The sequence below is a fragment of the Schistocerca nitens genome, chromosome 4, assembly GCF_023898315.1.
Source record: "Schistocerca nitens isolate TAMUIC-IGC-003100 chromosome 4, iqSchNite1.1, whole genome shotgun sequence".
NCBI lineage: Eukaryota > Metazoa > Arthropoda > Insecta > Orthoptera > Acrididae > Schistocerca > Schistocerca nitens.
In genome coordinates this window covers 204,451,276-204,468,615 of record NC_064617.1, presented here as the reverse complement: position 1 = coordinate 204,468,615, position 17,340 = coordinate 204,451,276, and the positions used below count along the sequence as shown (strand labels likewise).

General features: G+C 43.9%; 1 protein-coding gene across 1 annotated transcript in view; it reads right to left on the bottom strand.

The window, feature by feature from the left end:
* LOC126253083 (protein Skeletor, isoforms D/E-like) overlaps positions 1 to 17,340 on the bottom strand; it is a 316,336-nt gene that overhangs the window by 56,105 nt on the left and 242,891 nt on the right. Inside the window, exon 9 of the mRNA XM_049954182.1 lies at positions 9,063 to 9,258. Coding sequence (XP_049810139.1) covers positions 9,063 to 9,258 — 196 coding nt within the window. The remainder of the gene's footprint in view (positions 1 to 9,062; positions 9,259 to 17,340) is intronic.

Sequence of the window (17,340 nt, the reverse complement as noted above, 5' to 3'; positions counted from 1 at the left end):
ATGTGTTTCTACCCGTGGCTCTACCCTTCATTCGATCCCTGCGAAACCCTACATTTCAGCAGGATAATGCGCGACCGCATGTTGCAGGTCCTGTACGGGCCTTTCTGGATACAGAAAATGTTCGACTGCTGCCTTGGCCAGCACATTCTCCAGATCTCTCACCAATTGAAAACGTCTCGTCGATGGTGGTCGAGAAACTGGCTCATCACAATACGTCAGTCATTAATCTTGATGAACTGTGGTATCGTGTTGAAGCTGCATGGGCAGCTGTACCTGTACACGCCATCCAAGCTCTGTTTGACTCAATGCCCAGGCGTATCAAAGACGTTATCATGGCCAGTGGTGGTTGTTCTGGGTACTGATTTCTCAGGATCTATGCACCCAAATTGCGTGAAAATGTAATCGCATGTCAGTTCTAGTATAATATATTTGTCCAATGAATAGCTGTGTATCATCTGAATTTCTTCTAGGTGTAGCAATTTTAATGGCCAGTAGTGTAGCTAGGTAGTGTCTCAAGTATTAATTTCATAAACTTATGATCATCCAACATCGTCGTTGTACATTAAACTGGCCAGCTTGGCTACCGTCTTGTACCTTAGGTCTTTTCATGGTGCGAGATATGCGCCAGGTGCCCTCTATTCCTAAAGTGCGCCATCCAGCAGCAGCAATGGCCACCTGGCTTAATGGCCATTGCCCGGAGTCCCGCTGCTGCTAGACGGATGGGCACTTGCTCTTCGGCATACGTAGGAAAGTAGCCGCCTGGGCAGCAATAGAGCGCCACACGTGCAGTCAAGTGCCACCACCTTACAGGTAACTGATGGTCCCCCACATGGGCTGGCTACCATGTTGGGTAGTGGCCGAGCTTCCTCGCATGATCCACACTTTTGTAAAAAAAAAAGTAATTTGAAAGGGTTGCGGGCAAACCCAGATGTGGGGACCGAAGAACATAGTTAACCGAAATAGGTAAGACTGAGAAAAGCATAGCAAAGCATAAAACAATGCAACGGCTTGGGCCCCATGTTCGCCATCTACGTGCTCACATAAAAGAGCTGTGAACCCATTCCTCTTGCTGCTCTCTTGCGTTTGTTCTTCCTCTCATCACTCGTTCTGCAGCTGTAGCACTTTTGCCTACTGTCTGTGCTGTCTGACAGCATGTTGCTTCTCTGCCACTTATGCCAATGATAAGCTGCACATGCACCGTCTCTGGACATGCTGTGTTGCGATCTCCATCTAAAAAGTTCCAGTACCGTTGGACACACGTAATACACGTCATGTGCTCACACCATTCTTCATCTACATCAGTACTCCACAAGCCATCTGACAGCGTGTGGTGGAGGGTACTTCTGGTACCACTAACTGATGTTGCCTTTCCTGTTCTACTCGCGAGTGGTGCGAGACAAGAATGAAATGAGTTACATTTCTTCCTTTTAATCTCAGTCAGGCCTCTGCTTTTCCTACTATTTGTTTCATGTGGTCATTCCATTTAAAGCAGCTCTGGGTAGTTACTACTAGTTATTCTACGTTAGATAATGTTTCCAGCAATTTGTCATCAATAGTGTAATCGTACGGATAGTGGATTTCTTTTCATATGTACCCGTAATGTGTTACGTTTGGTGACGTTAAGTGTGGACTGCCAGACCCTTCACCATACATGAGTCCTCTGCAGGTCATTCTGCATGCCGATACTGTCTTCTGCCGTTGCTACTTTCTGACAGGCAGTTGCATCATCTGCGAACAGTCTTAAAGAGCTGTGGACGCTTTCTACTAGGTCGTTTATATACGTTGTAAACAGTAACGGTCCTATCGTGTTGAGTTGTGTCTGCAAAGAAGTCTTGAATCCAATCGCAAATCTGGTCCTATATTCCGTAAGCTCGTATTTGTTTTTCACTTAACGGCGGTGCGGGGCGGTGTCAAATACGTTCATGAAGTCAAGGATCAGGGCATCAACCTGAGCAACGTTGTTTATAGTGCTCTAGATTTGTCTACGTCTACGTCTACATCCATATTCCGCAAGCCACCTGACGGTTTGTGGTGGAGGGTATTTTGAGTACCTCTATCTTATAAGAGAACAGAGCGGGTTGAGTTTCGCAGGACCTTTGTTTGCTGAATCCGTGTTCATTTTTACAGAGGAGATTTTCGTTCTTCAGAAACACTATGATCGTTTGGTCTGAAACATGTTATATAGTTCTACACTAGATTGTCGCCAACGACATAGGCCTATAATTATGTGGATATATCCCACAACCCTTCTCGAAAACGGGTATGTCATGCACTTTTTTCCAGTCGCTTGGTACCTGTCGTTGTTCCAGCGAACTAGAATAAAGTTCTGCTAGAAGGGGAGCAAGTGCTTTCGCATGATCCTTGTAGAGTCTTATAGGTATCTCATCTGGTCTTGATGCCTTTCCACTAGTAAGCGATTGTAGATGCTTTTCTATTCCTCGATCAAATATCTCAATATCTGCCATTTTACCGTTCATATGATGACTGGAAGTTGGGACCGTTTTAGGATCTTCCTCGATGAAAGTAATGCAGAAGATCGAATTCAGTATTTCTGTCTTCTCTCTGTTGTCTCCCGTTTCGGCACCAGTGTGGTCATTGAGTGACTGAATAGGTGATTTCGAACCGCTTACTGATTTTACGGAAGACCAAAACCTGTTATGATTTTTAGTCAGATAGGTTGACAAAATTTTAGTATCAGAGTCACTGAATGCTTGTTCCATTGCTCTGCCTACGCTCATTTCATCTGTTGTTATGGTTTTTGTTTGTGATTAAACTATCAGAAAGAAGCTCACGTAAGGTTTACATTTTAATCAACATATCCTACAGTAATTTAGGCAAAGCAGCATCAGTTTGATAGCGTTGGTCGAGGAGTTAATGGTGTGGTGTGCGTACTGTAAGACCTTCAGTACACACACCATCAGATTAATTGACTTGTCGCTCTAACGAAGTAGGCGAGTGTCAGCAATATGTCTCGTGGTCTTATCGTGGCTTGTTTATCTTCTGCCGTTAGGTTAGACGATAGAAATGCCACTTGCACGTTTTGAGTAGCAGATTGACGGTTGTAAGTAGGCTGTTTAGGTTTTTTTATTGGTAACGCCACCTCTGTATGAAAATCACTGGCTGTGCTGTGTGCAGTCTGTGGCTGCTTTGCATTGTTGTAATACTCGCCATTGTAGTGTTAGGCAGCTGGCTGTGAACAGCGCGTAGCGTTGCGCAGTTGGAGGTGAGCCGCCAGCAGTGGTGGATGTGGGGAGAGAGAGATGGCGGAGTTTTGAAATTTGTCATGAACTGCTATATATATTATGACTATTGAGGTAAATACATTAGTTGTTCTCTATCAAAATCTTTCATTTGCCAACTATGCCTATCAGTAGTTAGTGCCTTCAGTACTTTGAATCTTTTATTTAGCTGGCAGTAGTGGCGCTCGCTGTATTGCAGTAGCTTGAGTAGCGAAGATTTTTGTGAGGTAAGTGATTTGTGAAAGGTATAGTTTAATGTTAGTCAGGGCCATTCTTTTGTAGGGATTTTTTGAAAGTCAGATTGCGTTGCGCTAAAAATACTGTGTGTCAGTTTAAGCACAGTCAGGTATAATTGTTCAAAAGGGGACGTTTCATATGTCGACCCTTAGCCGAGGATACCTCACTGGAATCTTCTGATTTTTTCCTTGTAGTTTGTGTAATTAACGTAGTTTTGTTTATTGCTAGCGCATAATTGTAGAGTGAATCTCCTTTGTAGTTGCAGTCTTTCATTGTTGTACAGTAAAACAGGTGTGGCACGCATGTAAATTTGCACCAAGTATTTCGCAGTTGCGCTTGCAATTAGCTAGATATTATTTTCAGTGCTATGTTAATGTGTTCTCTTATTTTTGCTCTTCAAATTGTGTTTTTCTGTGTTGTCGTGTGAAATATTGTGACAATAATGGCGTGTGAAAAACGTAATACTAGGCTCCAAAGTAAACTGAGAAATGACAGTGAAGACGAAAGCAGTGTGTTAGCGCCACCGTGTAATGAATTAACTAATGTTCAACATAGTAATTTGGTAATTGTGCATAGGGAAATGGAGCGGGCGGCAAACAATGGCGTAGGCAGTGAAACAATTAGTGAAGAGGGAAGCATTATCGATCGATCGCTCGGCAACAGCTCGCCTCAGGAATCCGAAATGACAGGACACAATTTTGCAAATACTGTAGATTCAGGTTTTGCGTCCTCACCGTTTTCTCAAATGAGTCAAGACACATTTTCCGCTTGTCAAAATGTGAATGTTGCCGGTGCAAATTCACTGCCGAAAAGCACTGAGGAACATGTTCCAGACACCAGTGCATTGTTATTACAATTAATGCAACAAATGGGACAAAAGCTTGAAAAGTTAGACACAATGGAACAAAATCAGAGACAAACACAGCAACAGTTAGACACAATGGAACAAAATCAGAGACAAACACAGCAAAAGCTTCAAAAGTTAGACACAGTGGAACAAAATCTTAAAAAGTTAGACACAATGGAACAACACCAGAGACAAACACAGCAACAATTAGACGCAATGGAACAAAAGCTTCAAAAGTTAGACTCAGTGGAACATAAGCTTGAACAAACACGTGAAGATTTAACTACTGAGTTACATAACATCGAATCGAAATGTCAAAAAGTCTGTAATGACGTAAAAACACAAATTTGTGAGCATTTTCAACCTATTTTTTCGCGGCATGAAAATGCATTACAGAATCACGAAGCAGCCATAAAAGAACTGCAAACCATTGTTCATGAAAATCACGACACCTTGCAAGCTAAAATTAACTCAGTTGCATCTACCGATTCGGTTAAGCAACTTGCAAAAACTCAGGAAAATTTAAAGGACACAGTAAATACTCTGAAACTTGGTTCAGAAAAACACACTGAGGAAATAAGTACACTATCGGAGAAAGTAGCCGAACTTTCGGATCAGTTCACTAACTTATCTACAAAGGTAGATGATGATCTCAATGACACAAGACCGGTAGTCTTTAATGACACAGAAGAGTGCGAACAAATTAGGAAATTCAAACAAAATCAGAATCAAATAAATACGCAGCACCAAAGAGAAATCCGGGAAGTACAAGATCAGCTGACACAGGTAATACAAAAATTACAAATTTCAGAGGACACTCGCGCTCCAACACGGGAAGAGGGACTTAGAAATACGGAAAAGCCGCAAAATAATAACACAGGGCATTTCGGAAGTTATGAAAGAAATTGGCAATGTGCACCGAATTTTGAGATGGAACGGCCGACACGACCTAACAATGACCGATATGCGACTCGCCGACATGATGATTTTGACTATAAGCTGTTCATTACTACACGTAAATTCAAAACTCCGCCATCTCTCTCTCCCCACATCCACCACTGCTGGCGGCTCACCTCCAACTGCGCAACGCTACGCGCTGTTCACAGCCAGCTGCCTAACACTACAATGGCGAGTATTACAACAATGCAAAGCAGCCACAGACTGCACACAGCACAGCCAGTGATTTTCATACAGAGGTGGCGTTACCAATAAAAAAACCTAAACAGCCTACTTACACGGTGACCCACTTTAAACAGAACTTGATTAATTTTCACACACATTTATTAAAATAATAACAAGCATAAAAATTAGTTAACTTGGTTCTGGATGCTATTTACAATTGACAATCTGAAGTTCCTTTGGTATTGGTACGTTAATCTTATTCTCACATATATCTCTGATACTTGACAAAAGTGTCTATACATTTATCTTCATGCCTATGTACAGGAAGATGGTAATCTTTTTAGGGGCAGACTGAAACTTGACTATAGACTGGTACAGACTGGTGCAGACAAATGCAGACTCACTAATCGGAGGTCTGTACACTCGTTATAATACCTTGCGCGTTCGTGTATCACAGCGCGAGTGTGATCCGCGAGGAGAAAAGGTTCTACGTAAGCAGCAATCTCATTGGCTGCGTTACATACGAGGGTTGTTTTTTAAGTAAGGGCCGTTTTTATTTTTTAAAAAAGATACAAATACTTTTGTAAAAAACTTTTATTTTCTGATTCTACACACTTTTACCTATTTTTCTACATAGTTGCCTTGTTTATTTAAGCACTTGTCATACCGTACAACTAAGTTTTTAATTCCCTCTTCAAAGAATTCGGCCGCCTGCTCCGACATCCAAGAGTTCACGGCCGCTTTCACTTCATCGTCGTCATTGAAGCGCTGCCCGCCAAGATGGTGTTTCAGGTACCGGAAAAGGTGAAAATCGCTAGGAGCAAGATCGAGGCTGTATGGTGCATGGTCCAAAACTTCCCAGCCAAAAGAATCAATCAAATACTGAGTCTTTTGAGAGGTGTGAGGCCTAGCGTTATCGTGCAGGAGCAAAACTCCTTTTGTCAGCATGCCGCGCCTTTTGTTTTGAATTGCCCTGCGGAGCTTCTTTAGAGTTGCACAGTAGGCATCTGATTGTCGTTCCTCGTGGCATAAAGTCCACTAGCAAAACACCGCGCCGGTCCCAGAACACAGTTGCCATAATCTTGCGCTTTGACAGCGTCTGTTTGGCTTTGACCTTGACGGGTGAGGTTGTGTGTCGCCATTCCATTGATTGTCGCTTGCTTTCGGGAGTGATATGGGATACCCATGTTTCATCTCCAGTGACAATTTGACTCAACATGTCATCCCCTGCTTCCTAGAGATGGGCAAAACTGTTCTTTTCAGAGATTGGATCAGAACTGTTCACTCCCTGAAATGAATTAGCTGTTTTTCATGACTCACCACTCATTTACAAAAGAAAATAAATGAAAGGCACATTGCCCTTTAAACTTGGTTTATTCCAGTACTATACCTGTATTTTGATCTTATTTGATCCTATTTTGAAGTAACATAGATAATGAGTAAGAATTTTGTATTGTTTATTGAAATTTCCACGATATGACAAAGTTTTTGATTATTGATTTATTTTGCACTAGCGTGGTTTTTTGGGTGATCGGAAAATGTTGTAACTTGAGATTTACATTAACAATATATTTGGCTATAATGTATTAAAATTTCATTAACCTCATACAAATACATCGCAAGCCATATATTTTTCCTTTCGAAGACGCCTAAAATCGCAAAATCCGTACCAGAATAAGAAAAAAAAATATAAATTTGACTGTAAAACGAAAGTGCTGCATATAGCCTTACGCAGAATAAAACAAGGAAAATATTGGTGTATCACATTTTGCGATACGTTTATCGGTTCGCTCGTAATTAAAGCGTAAATTCGAGTGTCCATAATAAAAATCCTATAGTAAGAGTAGTCATCAGGAACCTAATCTAATCAGTTTAAACAAATAAAAATAAAATAAAAACAATTGATGTATACATAACATAATAATGTAATATACATAGCGGTATTACTATGAAGAACAATATCCAGTGGGGACAAACTCCGATGCAGAGGCGCTGAGTCGAGCAGGTCGAGCCGCGAGCTGTATTACTGCGTGAGCTGAGACTGCAGAGACCAGAGTGACACCAGAGTCGCTTTGCTCGACGCTCTGGCTAGAGTCGAGACGGTGGGGTGAGCGTTGAGCGGGCGAGTTCCGAGGGTGGGGGGAGCTCACCCGCTCCGAGACAAATCGTCCGCTCCCTTGCGAGCAGGTTTTTGCAAGTAGTTCCTATGTTATCCGCTAGGTGGCTCTCTGTCCTGTTGCTGGCATCAACTGCCCAGAGGGCAGGACGTGCGACTGAAACGATCGCCGACAGAGTGCGATGCGAAGTTAAGCTGCGCCAGACACTGCACAGTGCACACGGCAGACCCGCACAGAGACGGCCCGGCATATGTGAAACACAAAATCCAATGGGGCACTGCACAATGCAGGCAGCCAAGGTAGAAGCAGGGCAGAGGCCGGCGCTGGCTGTGTTGTGTGGCGTGCACTGTGCTCTGACCAGCAGAGGCGCTGCTGATATGCTCCGTCTCTCTCTCTCTCTCTCTCTCTCTCTCTCTCTCTCTCTCTGCCTGGGAAACGTTTGGAGCTACCGTTCTTTTTTTCTGAATCACTGATTGTTCACTCCTTTGAAAGATTGAACTCTATGAATTAGTTCAAGAGCGGATCCCCCATCTCTACTGCTTCCTCGTAACGAATCAAAAAGTCCAATGAAGTGGCAAATCTCTTCCCTTTGTGGTCCTCTGTGAGGAGTCTGGGTACCCACCGAGAACACAGTTTCTTAAAGTTTAGGTTTTCAGACACAATTTTGTACAAAACCGATCTTGAAACTTGTGGAAATGCCAAAGAAAGAGTGGAAATTGTGAATCTTCTGTCCTCACGAATCTTTGTTTCGACTGCAGCCACCAAATCATCAGTGATCACAGAGGGCCGGCCTGAGCGTTCTTCGTCGTGGTCGTTTTGACGGCCATCTTTAAACTCTCTAACCCATTGACGCACTTTACCTTCACTCATTGCATTCAAGCCATAAACTTCTGTTAACTGACGATGAATTTCTGCAGCTGACAGGCTTCTCGCGGTCAGAAAACGTATCACTGACCGTATCTCACACCCGGCGGGCGATTCAATAATCGTAAACATTATAAAGTAGCACAGCGATGCTTTCACGTCAGCTACAGAGCTGCAACTTGCATCAGTGTGAACGGGAAGGATGCCGGCAAGTGGCGCGAACTACGGGACTATACGCGAGAACGGCCCTTACTTAAAAAACAACCCTCGTATTAATACGCGGATCGGCGGAAGCAGAACTTGGTCTGTCTCTATGGCAGCGTCATCTCGTAGTGCGGAGACGGACGAGCGCTGCGCCTGCGCTGTTGTGCATAGCGGGGCGCGCTCTAGTGGGAAAGTTGTGTACGCGCTGACTACGCGGAACTATGTACACAACAAATGGTACAACACTTTTAATTTCTGCCAGTGTAATTGAAACTCACTAACCTACATTGAGCTCTACACGCTCTGCATTGACCTATAGAGAGAGACTTTGTATTTCTTTTCTGTGATTTTTTTAAATTTTTTAAATTTTTTTATTTATTTTTTTTACTGGGGCCACTATGGTAGGGGGCAGTACGAGAGCATGCGACTTACGCTTGTTGAAAGTGTGGTGGAAGGAGACCTCTCGGCGATCGTTGAGCGGTCCGACGGCCCAGATGACGGCCTGGCTCTGGTTGGTCAGCACGGGCAGGTCCAGCTCGTCGCGGGCGCGCAGGTGGCGCTGGAACGTCACGATGGAGTAACCGTTCACCAGCGCCGCGTTCAGAGGCAGCACGGTGTTAGTGCCCTCCTGTGAACACCACGAGCGCAGTCAGCGGTTGACCCTGTAGACAAGTTTCTGCAGCGAAAGCTGATTCTCTTGAGTAAAAATTTGTATGCAGGGTCATGCTTCTAGAAGCTTCGAGGGATGACAGAGCACATCAAAGCAAACTGCTGTTAATATGACTGTGTGAGACATAATGATGGCCATCAAACGTGCACGATCTCATCAAAAGAATCCATACACCCTATGTGTTGCGGAATTCACCAGTAGAGGTCACGACAGGCGTACCTGCCATTATACACTGAAGTGCCAAAGTAACTGGTATAGGCACGAGTATTCAAATACAGAGAGATGTAAACAGGCAGAATACGGCGCTGCGGTCGGCAACGCCTATATAAGACTACAAGTGTACGGTGCAGTTGTTAGAATGCTTACTGCTGCTAGAATGGCAGGTTATAAAGACTTTAATGAGTTTGAACGTGGTGTTACAGCCTATGTATGAGCGATGGGACACAGCATCACTGAGGTAGCGAAGAAGTGGGGATCTTCCCGTACGACCATTTCATGAGTGTACTGTAAATATCAGGAATCCGGTAAAACATCAAGTCTCTGACATCACTGCGGCCGGAAAAGCATCCTACAAGAACGGGAAAGTTTGGAAATTTGTGGTAAGGTCTTATGGGACCAAACTGCTAAGGTCATCGGTCCCTTAGCTTACACACTACTTAATCTAACTTAAATTAACTTACGCTGAGGACGACACACACCCGTGCCCAAGGGAGGACTCGCACCTCCGACGGGGGAAGCCGCGTTGGCAATGACAAGATGCCTTAGACCGTCGGCTACCCCGTGCGGCAAAGAACGGGACCAATGACGACTGAAGAGAATCGTTCATCGTGACAGAAGTGCAACCTTTCCGCGAATTGCTGCAGATTTCAGTGCTGGGCCATCAACAAGTGTCAGCTTGCGAGCCATTCAACGAAATACCATCGATATGGACTTTCGGAGCCGAAGGCCCACTCGTGTACCCTTGATGACTGCACAACACAAAGCTTTAGCCTTGTCTGAGCCCGTCGACGCCGGTATTGGACTGTTGATGACTGGAAACTGGTTACCTGGTCTTGTTTCAAATTGTATCGAGCAGATGGACGTGTATGGGTGTAGAGTCAACCTCATTAATCCATGAACCCTGCATGCCAGTATGGGACTGTTCAAGCTGGTGGAGACCGTGAAATGGTGTCGGGTATGTGCAGTTGGAGTGATATGGGACCCCTGACACGTACGTAAGCATTCTGTCTGATCACCTGCATCCATTTATGTTCATTGTGGATTCCGACAGACTTGGGCAATTCCAGCAGGTCAGTGTGACAACCCTTGCTTCCAGAATTGCTACAGAGTTGCTCCAGGGACACTCTTCCGAGGTTAAACATCCGCTGGTCACCAACCTCCCCAGACATGAACATTATTGAGCATAACTGGAATGCTTTGCAACGTGCTGTTCAGAAGAAATCTCCAGTCCCCTCGTACTCTTACGGATTTATGGATAGCCCTGCTGGATTCATGGTGTCAGTTTCCTCCAGCACTACTTCATACATTGGTCGAGTCCATGCCACGTCGTGTTGCGACACTTCTGCGTGCTGACGGGGGCCCAGTACGATTCTACGCAGGTATACCAGTTTCTTTGGTTCCTCAGTGTATGACTGTATGAGGCATAATGACGATCAACAAACGTGCACAATCTCATCAGAAGTATCCGAACACCTCTATGTATTGCGGAATTCGCCAGTAGACGTCACGACAGCCGTAACTGCCATGGGAGTATTGTGTTCTCAGTAAAGAAGTGGTAACAGCAGAAAGGGTCTACTAGGAGAACTCACTGCCTTCGAACGTGTCGCCAGAGTAACATATCCACCATGGACATTTCAACCCATGTAATGCTGTCCATGTCGACTATTGATGATCTGATGTTGAAGTGAAAACTAGAAGAAACAACCACAGCTGAACTAAGACCATGCAGACCTCATTTAATGACGGACTCAAAACGTTGAGCATTGCAGAAGATGACTGTAAAAAAAAGCACGAAATCAGCGGAAGGAATCACCCCTGACTGGGGAAACTAGTCATCGTACTCCCCTAACAGTTAGTGGTAAGATGGCCCAGTGGATGACCCATCAAAAACTGAACACAGCCGAGTATGAAAACAGGAAGAAGGTGTACTGAACTGTGGAAAGAAGAAGCAAAACCGGAACAACGAACGGTCCAAGCTCATGGTGTGCAACATCGAGGAAATTGCAACAGCCACAGCATCATGGTTGTGTGGTCACGGTGTTGGACTGTGCTTGGGGAGATCCTCGTCAAATCTCCCTCGCACCCCATTATTTTTTTTCTTTCTTCACAGGTTTATGAACTGTCCGTTCGGTCATTGACGTGTCTGTTAGCTGCATTCAAATCTGTGTCTGTCTCGTGGTGTAACGTCCCTTTGCAACAACGAATTGTAAGGAAGGGACCTCCGCACGTATGTACCTCCTATTTGTTCTGCACAAGTACCACACGTTATGGCTCGAGTGCTCCTTTTTGAAAGTGATGACTCTTGAATTCATTTGTTGCAACATAGTTTAAGCTCGTTTATTTGTTGTTTTCATTTCTGTGAGAGGTCTATGAGGCATCTCGCCTGTTCTCACTATTCTTCACATTTACTTGCGACGGCAATCTATGTGGCGTCGATAGTTACGATGCCAGAACGTAGGTGCACGCTCTCGTAAGTTGGCACTACGAGAGAAGAGTGACTACGCCGACCACAGCGCCCTCTGGCTGGCGCTGTGGAGCTCACGGAGTGCCGTCTTGATTTCGCCCCATTTGATCAAGAGCAGACCGGCTGGACATAGCGTTTCTATTACCGAGTGAGCTAGCTTGCTATTGAGACTTTGTATTAGTTACGTTCAGCTAAAGTTTGGAAAGCAATGAGTATTTGTTAGTTTTGAGATTATACAGAACAGTCATCCTAACTTCACAGGATTAGACATTGGCTACGGCTTCACACCTAAGTGCTCATCCTAGCCAAAGTTATGGTTCAAATGGCTCTGAGCACTATGCGACTTAACTTCTGAGGTCATCAGTCCCCTAGAACTTAGAACTACTTAAACATAACTAACCTAAGGACATCACACACATCCATGCCCGAGGCAGGATTCGGACCTGCGACCGTAGTGGTCGCGCGGTTCCATACTGTAGCGCCTAGAACCGCTCGGCCACCCCGGCCGGTGCCAAAGTTATGTATGCATTTGATATTTACTTGTGTTTTTGACTTTATTAAAAGTGTTAAAGTTACATGCAGTGCCGAAGTGCTTCACCTGTCCTGCTCCTACTCGCTTCCTTCACTCTCGGCTTATATTACAGAAGCAGTTCACAGGAGCAGACCCACGCACCGCCTATCCAGGCAGGATACAAAAATCTATTCTTGCCACGTGTGTCGTTTCTGTAACCAGCTGCATTGTATATCAGTTGCCAAGACTACAGAAGAAGAACAGACACATCAGTGACTGGACGGACAGTTCATAATTTCGTGAAAAAGAAAAAAAAATGGGGCACGAGGGAGATTTGAACACGGATCTCCTACTTTGCTGTCCCACACCGTGACCACACAACGACGAAAACGTGGCTCTGCCAATTCCCTCGATCTTGCGCTTCTTGGGCTTGAGCCGTTCACTGTTTCTATTTTGGTTCTTTTTTCACAGTTCAGTACACCTTTTTGCTGTTTTCATGGTAGATCTATGTTCGGTTTCCACTGGACCATCTTACCACGTGTGGGGGGGGGGGGGGGGGCGATGAAGAGTTTCCCTTGTGAGTTCTGAAGTGTTACAAGTGGTCCACCTAGCTCAATGACTTCGCGTAGGGAGTTAAAGAGTAGTATAATCGTGCAGCTCGTCTTAAACCACACAGTCCTGTAGTCACTTATAAGCGACGATTGAGGTGGTGTAGAGGGCAGCACCACTGGGCAATGGACATCTGGAAACGAGTGACTTGTAGTGATGATTCATGCTGTACCCTGTGGCAGTCAGTTCGAAGGGTTCGGGTGCGGTGAATGTCTGGAGAGCGTTGGCCTGAAGTGCCAACACTGAAATAGGAGGAGGTGGTGTTACGTTATGGGGATGTTTCTCGTGTTAGCGTGTGGTCCCCTTATTGTGCTTAAGATAACGGTAAATGTGGGAGGCCATGAACACATTTTACAACATTGTAACATTGTGTACTGCGAGCATGTACAGCAGCCGTAGAGTTCGGGAACGATTTATTTCATTTTATTTTACAAGTCTAGTTCCGTAGGACCAAATTGAGGAGCAAAGCTCCAAGGCCGTGGAACGTGTCAGTACATGAAATTACAACATAAAAGTCCAAGAAGGTTATATGATTCCCTGGGGAAGTGTTTATTTAATTCGCCAGCAATGCTCAGAAAATGATTGTTACATACTGTTAATATCTCTGATTTATCAGTAAGAGAAATATTTTTACTACGAACTTACTTTATATCGTCGACCTTGTGCTCCTGACCAGACACTTCCTTCAGAACTGATAATATGGTTTTAATTTCATCCTGTGAATTAGCTATTCTATTTGCGTACCACATACTCTTTGCCTTTCTAATAACATTTTTAAGCACCTTACAATACTGTTTGTAATGGGCTACTGTAGCTTGATTGTGACTACTTTAACATATTTATGTAATTCCCACTTCGTTCTACACGATATCCTTATCCCATCAGACAGCCACTCAGGCTGCCTTTTACTGTTAGTACTCTGTTTAGAACGTTCTAATGGAAACAAACTTTCAAAGAGCATGAGAAATGAGTTAAGGGAACCATTTGTCATCTATGTTATCGTCACTATAAACATCCTACCACTCTTGCTCCTTAACGAGGTTTAAAAAACTCTCTATTGCCGTTAGAATAGCTTTTCTGAATAGTTTCGAATTATGTATAACATTTGTTTGAGTACAAAAACCTTTTAGTGTTTAGATTGTGCTTCATGGTCTGAAACACCATTCACCTTTTTACTAACAGAATGCCCCTCTAGTAAAGAAGAACGAATAAAAATATTGTCTATAGCTGTGCTTCTGTTCCCCTGCACCCTGGTTGGAAAAACACCGTCTGCATCAGATCATATACGTTTAGGAGATCTTTCAACATTCTTTTTCTTGAAACTTCCTGGCAGATTCTTTTTCTTGCACGATCACATACAAAATTAATATTGAAGTCACCAAATAAAACTAGTTTTTGGTACTTCCTATAAAGTGAACCAAGAACCCTCTCTACCTTGAGCAGAAATGCTCTGAAGTCAGAGTTAGGGAACAACAACAATTAGGAGTTTAGTTTCACTAAATTCAGCTGCCCCTGCACAACATTCAAATACCTGTTCAGTGCAGTGTCGTGATACGCCTGCGGACTCAAATGGAATACTGCTGTTTACGTACATTGCCATTCCCCCACACCGCAAAGAACTCCTTGAAAAACAGCCAACTAATCTGTGTCCTGGTAAAGGAAGCCTCTGACTTGTCAAATTATTTAAGTGGTGCTCCGGTATACCAATAATGTCAGAGTCAACGTCCATAACAAATTCACTAACTTTAATATCTCTTATATTTTGATGAAATATGCTAATTCCTTCTCTACTTGGATACCTGACCTCCTCTGAAGGTGATACCCTTCTTAGAAGACGTTCTTTATGTAGGGATAATGTTGCGGCGTAACGACAAGAGCCGGCACGACGAAGAAGAACGGAAGATCACAGAGGGCTGTGAGACGACGCCAGGCGATAGTACGCTGACTAGGACGACACCCCGACAGGAGCTGCATCTTCACGAAGAGAACATAAGCGCCGCCCCGCCTAGCCGCCCCCCCCCCCCCCCCCGCCCTACTACTGCGTCACTGCGCCCCACCCTCGCCTCTTTCCCTCCCACGTCCTTCCCTCCCTGGCCCTCTTCGGCGCGCCCCCTGGCGGTCTCCCCCCCCCCCTCCTATTCCTCTCCCTCCCTTCTTCCCTTCTCCCTCATCTCCTTGCGCCTGGCGGATCCTCCGTTTTGCTCATGGTCATCAGTGTTGTGTTTGGTGCTGTTCTCCTGTGCGTCGAGAGCTGTGATTTTAAATGTGTTGGACTTGTACATAGTGTTACTGTCAGTGATTGTTATGTGCTACGCCGTCCGTCGATACTTTTATGCTCCGGTCATACTTCACCTCGTGTTGTTTTAATTGTCCCAGTGTGTGGTTTTTTGAGTGCGTCACTTTTTACGGTTTTCATCTCCATTTTACAGTCGCCCCTTTTTGTCTATTGTCTTTTTTGTATCTATGTACACCATATTTTCTCCTTTATGTTATTTTTAAATGTCTTCTATTGTATATTCTATGTCTTTCGGCTGAAGAGCAGCGCATATGCTGCTGCCAGCCCGCCCCGATGGGGATTTGTAATACAATAAAGAAAAAAAAAAAAGAAAAAATATAGCCACGACCGGATTGGAAGACTAGCCGTCATAATAACGCTACAGCAGTGACTTATGAACTGAACTGTTTTGCTTACGTTGAAATTGTCCTACCGAAGAACACTGATTATTTGCATGTCGCCATTTGCTTGCGACACACATTTGTGAATACGCCGAGTTGAGTATTGTCAATTTAACTTACTGTAATAAACTCCATTAATATGATTTGTTTGGAATTGTTGTCTAGCGATCTGAGAAACAGCTTTCTAGGCACCCTATATTAGACGAGTGGGCAGGATACTACATATACCTATCAGCTGATTATTGTTTGTCTCAGCATGAGAACGCACCTTGTCATAAAACTGCGTCTGTGAGACAATGATTTGTGTACAGCAACATTTCTGAAATGGACTGACCTACCAAAGCTTCCCATCTGAGCCCAATGGAACACCTGTGGGGTGAGTCACAGCGTCGACTTCAGACTCCAACTTCCAATATCACTAACTTCTCTTCTTCCGGCTCTTGAAGAACAATGTCTCCACAGACATTCCGACACCTCATTTAAAATGTCCCTAGCAGAGTTACAGCTGTCGTATAAGTGAAGGACGGATTCAGCCTATATTAATGGCCATTAAAAGATGTTCAGATACTTTTGATCATATAGTGTAAAATCTACAGCAAGCTGGTCACAAGAATGCCTACGGGAGATAAAGCGAGCAGGGTAACAGTCCTTTTCCCTCGCTTCCCGCGACAGTCCGAAAAATACTGCATTACCAGTAAACTTTATTTCCAGCCATGTTGTGTTTCGTTATTTGCCGTTTATGGTCTCAGAGTTTCTTTAATTTTTTACGTACAGCACCAGTGCCAAAGGGGGAAATTATAGTGAAACGTGCGTACAGGCATCATATTCGCATTATAAACCAGAAGCGGACGAGAAAGCCCTACCACTGTGTTAACGAAAGAGCTGACTCTTCATGCATTAGCCACAGATATCAAATACACACAAATCAAGAGTTTGACCGATATTACTTCTGAAGTATTTGAACGGTGAGGAGATGAAAAGATTTTATATATTTACGTTCCTAGAACATCTTCATGCCAGTCACATCACTTTGATGTATTCCATTCATGAAAATCTCTTTAGAATGGTATGTAGTATTCTGTATGCACGCATCAGGCTAATAGTAACTGTATTACTGTACCGCGCATTCTTTTCAGCTGCTACATGATAATTTTTGAGTAGCGGCGTTCTGATATGATGCATCTATATAAAATTTATATAGACTCAATAGAAATGTATTGGTAGCGAAAGTATCGAATGCTATGAGGATAAAATAATAACATTTCATTACTAGTTTAATGGCATGTTATCAATTTGAATAGCGGAAAAATATCCAAGACTGTGGAACATATCGTGTGGGACAGGAAGAAAGACAGGTGCCAAGTGAGTTCTTGAAGTCAGGAATAACTGGTCTGAGACGAATATAGAGGTGGAAGAGAAGGACGTTTACAGAAACAAGGACACACTGACCAATGTGACAGACATCAACAGAGAAGAATACGGAAAAAGAACTGAGAGTCACCAGAGGAACAGGAAAATGAAGAAGAACTCAGGGCGAGAAGAAGGGATGGGATGAAAAGTT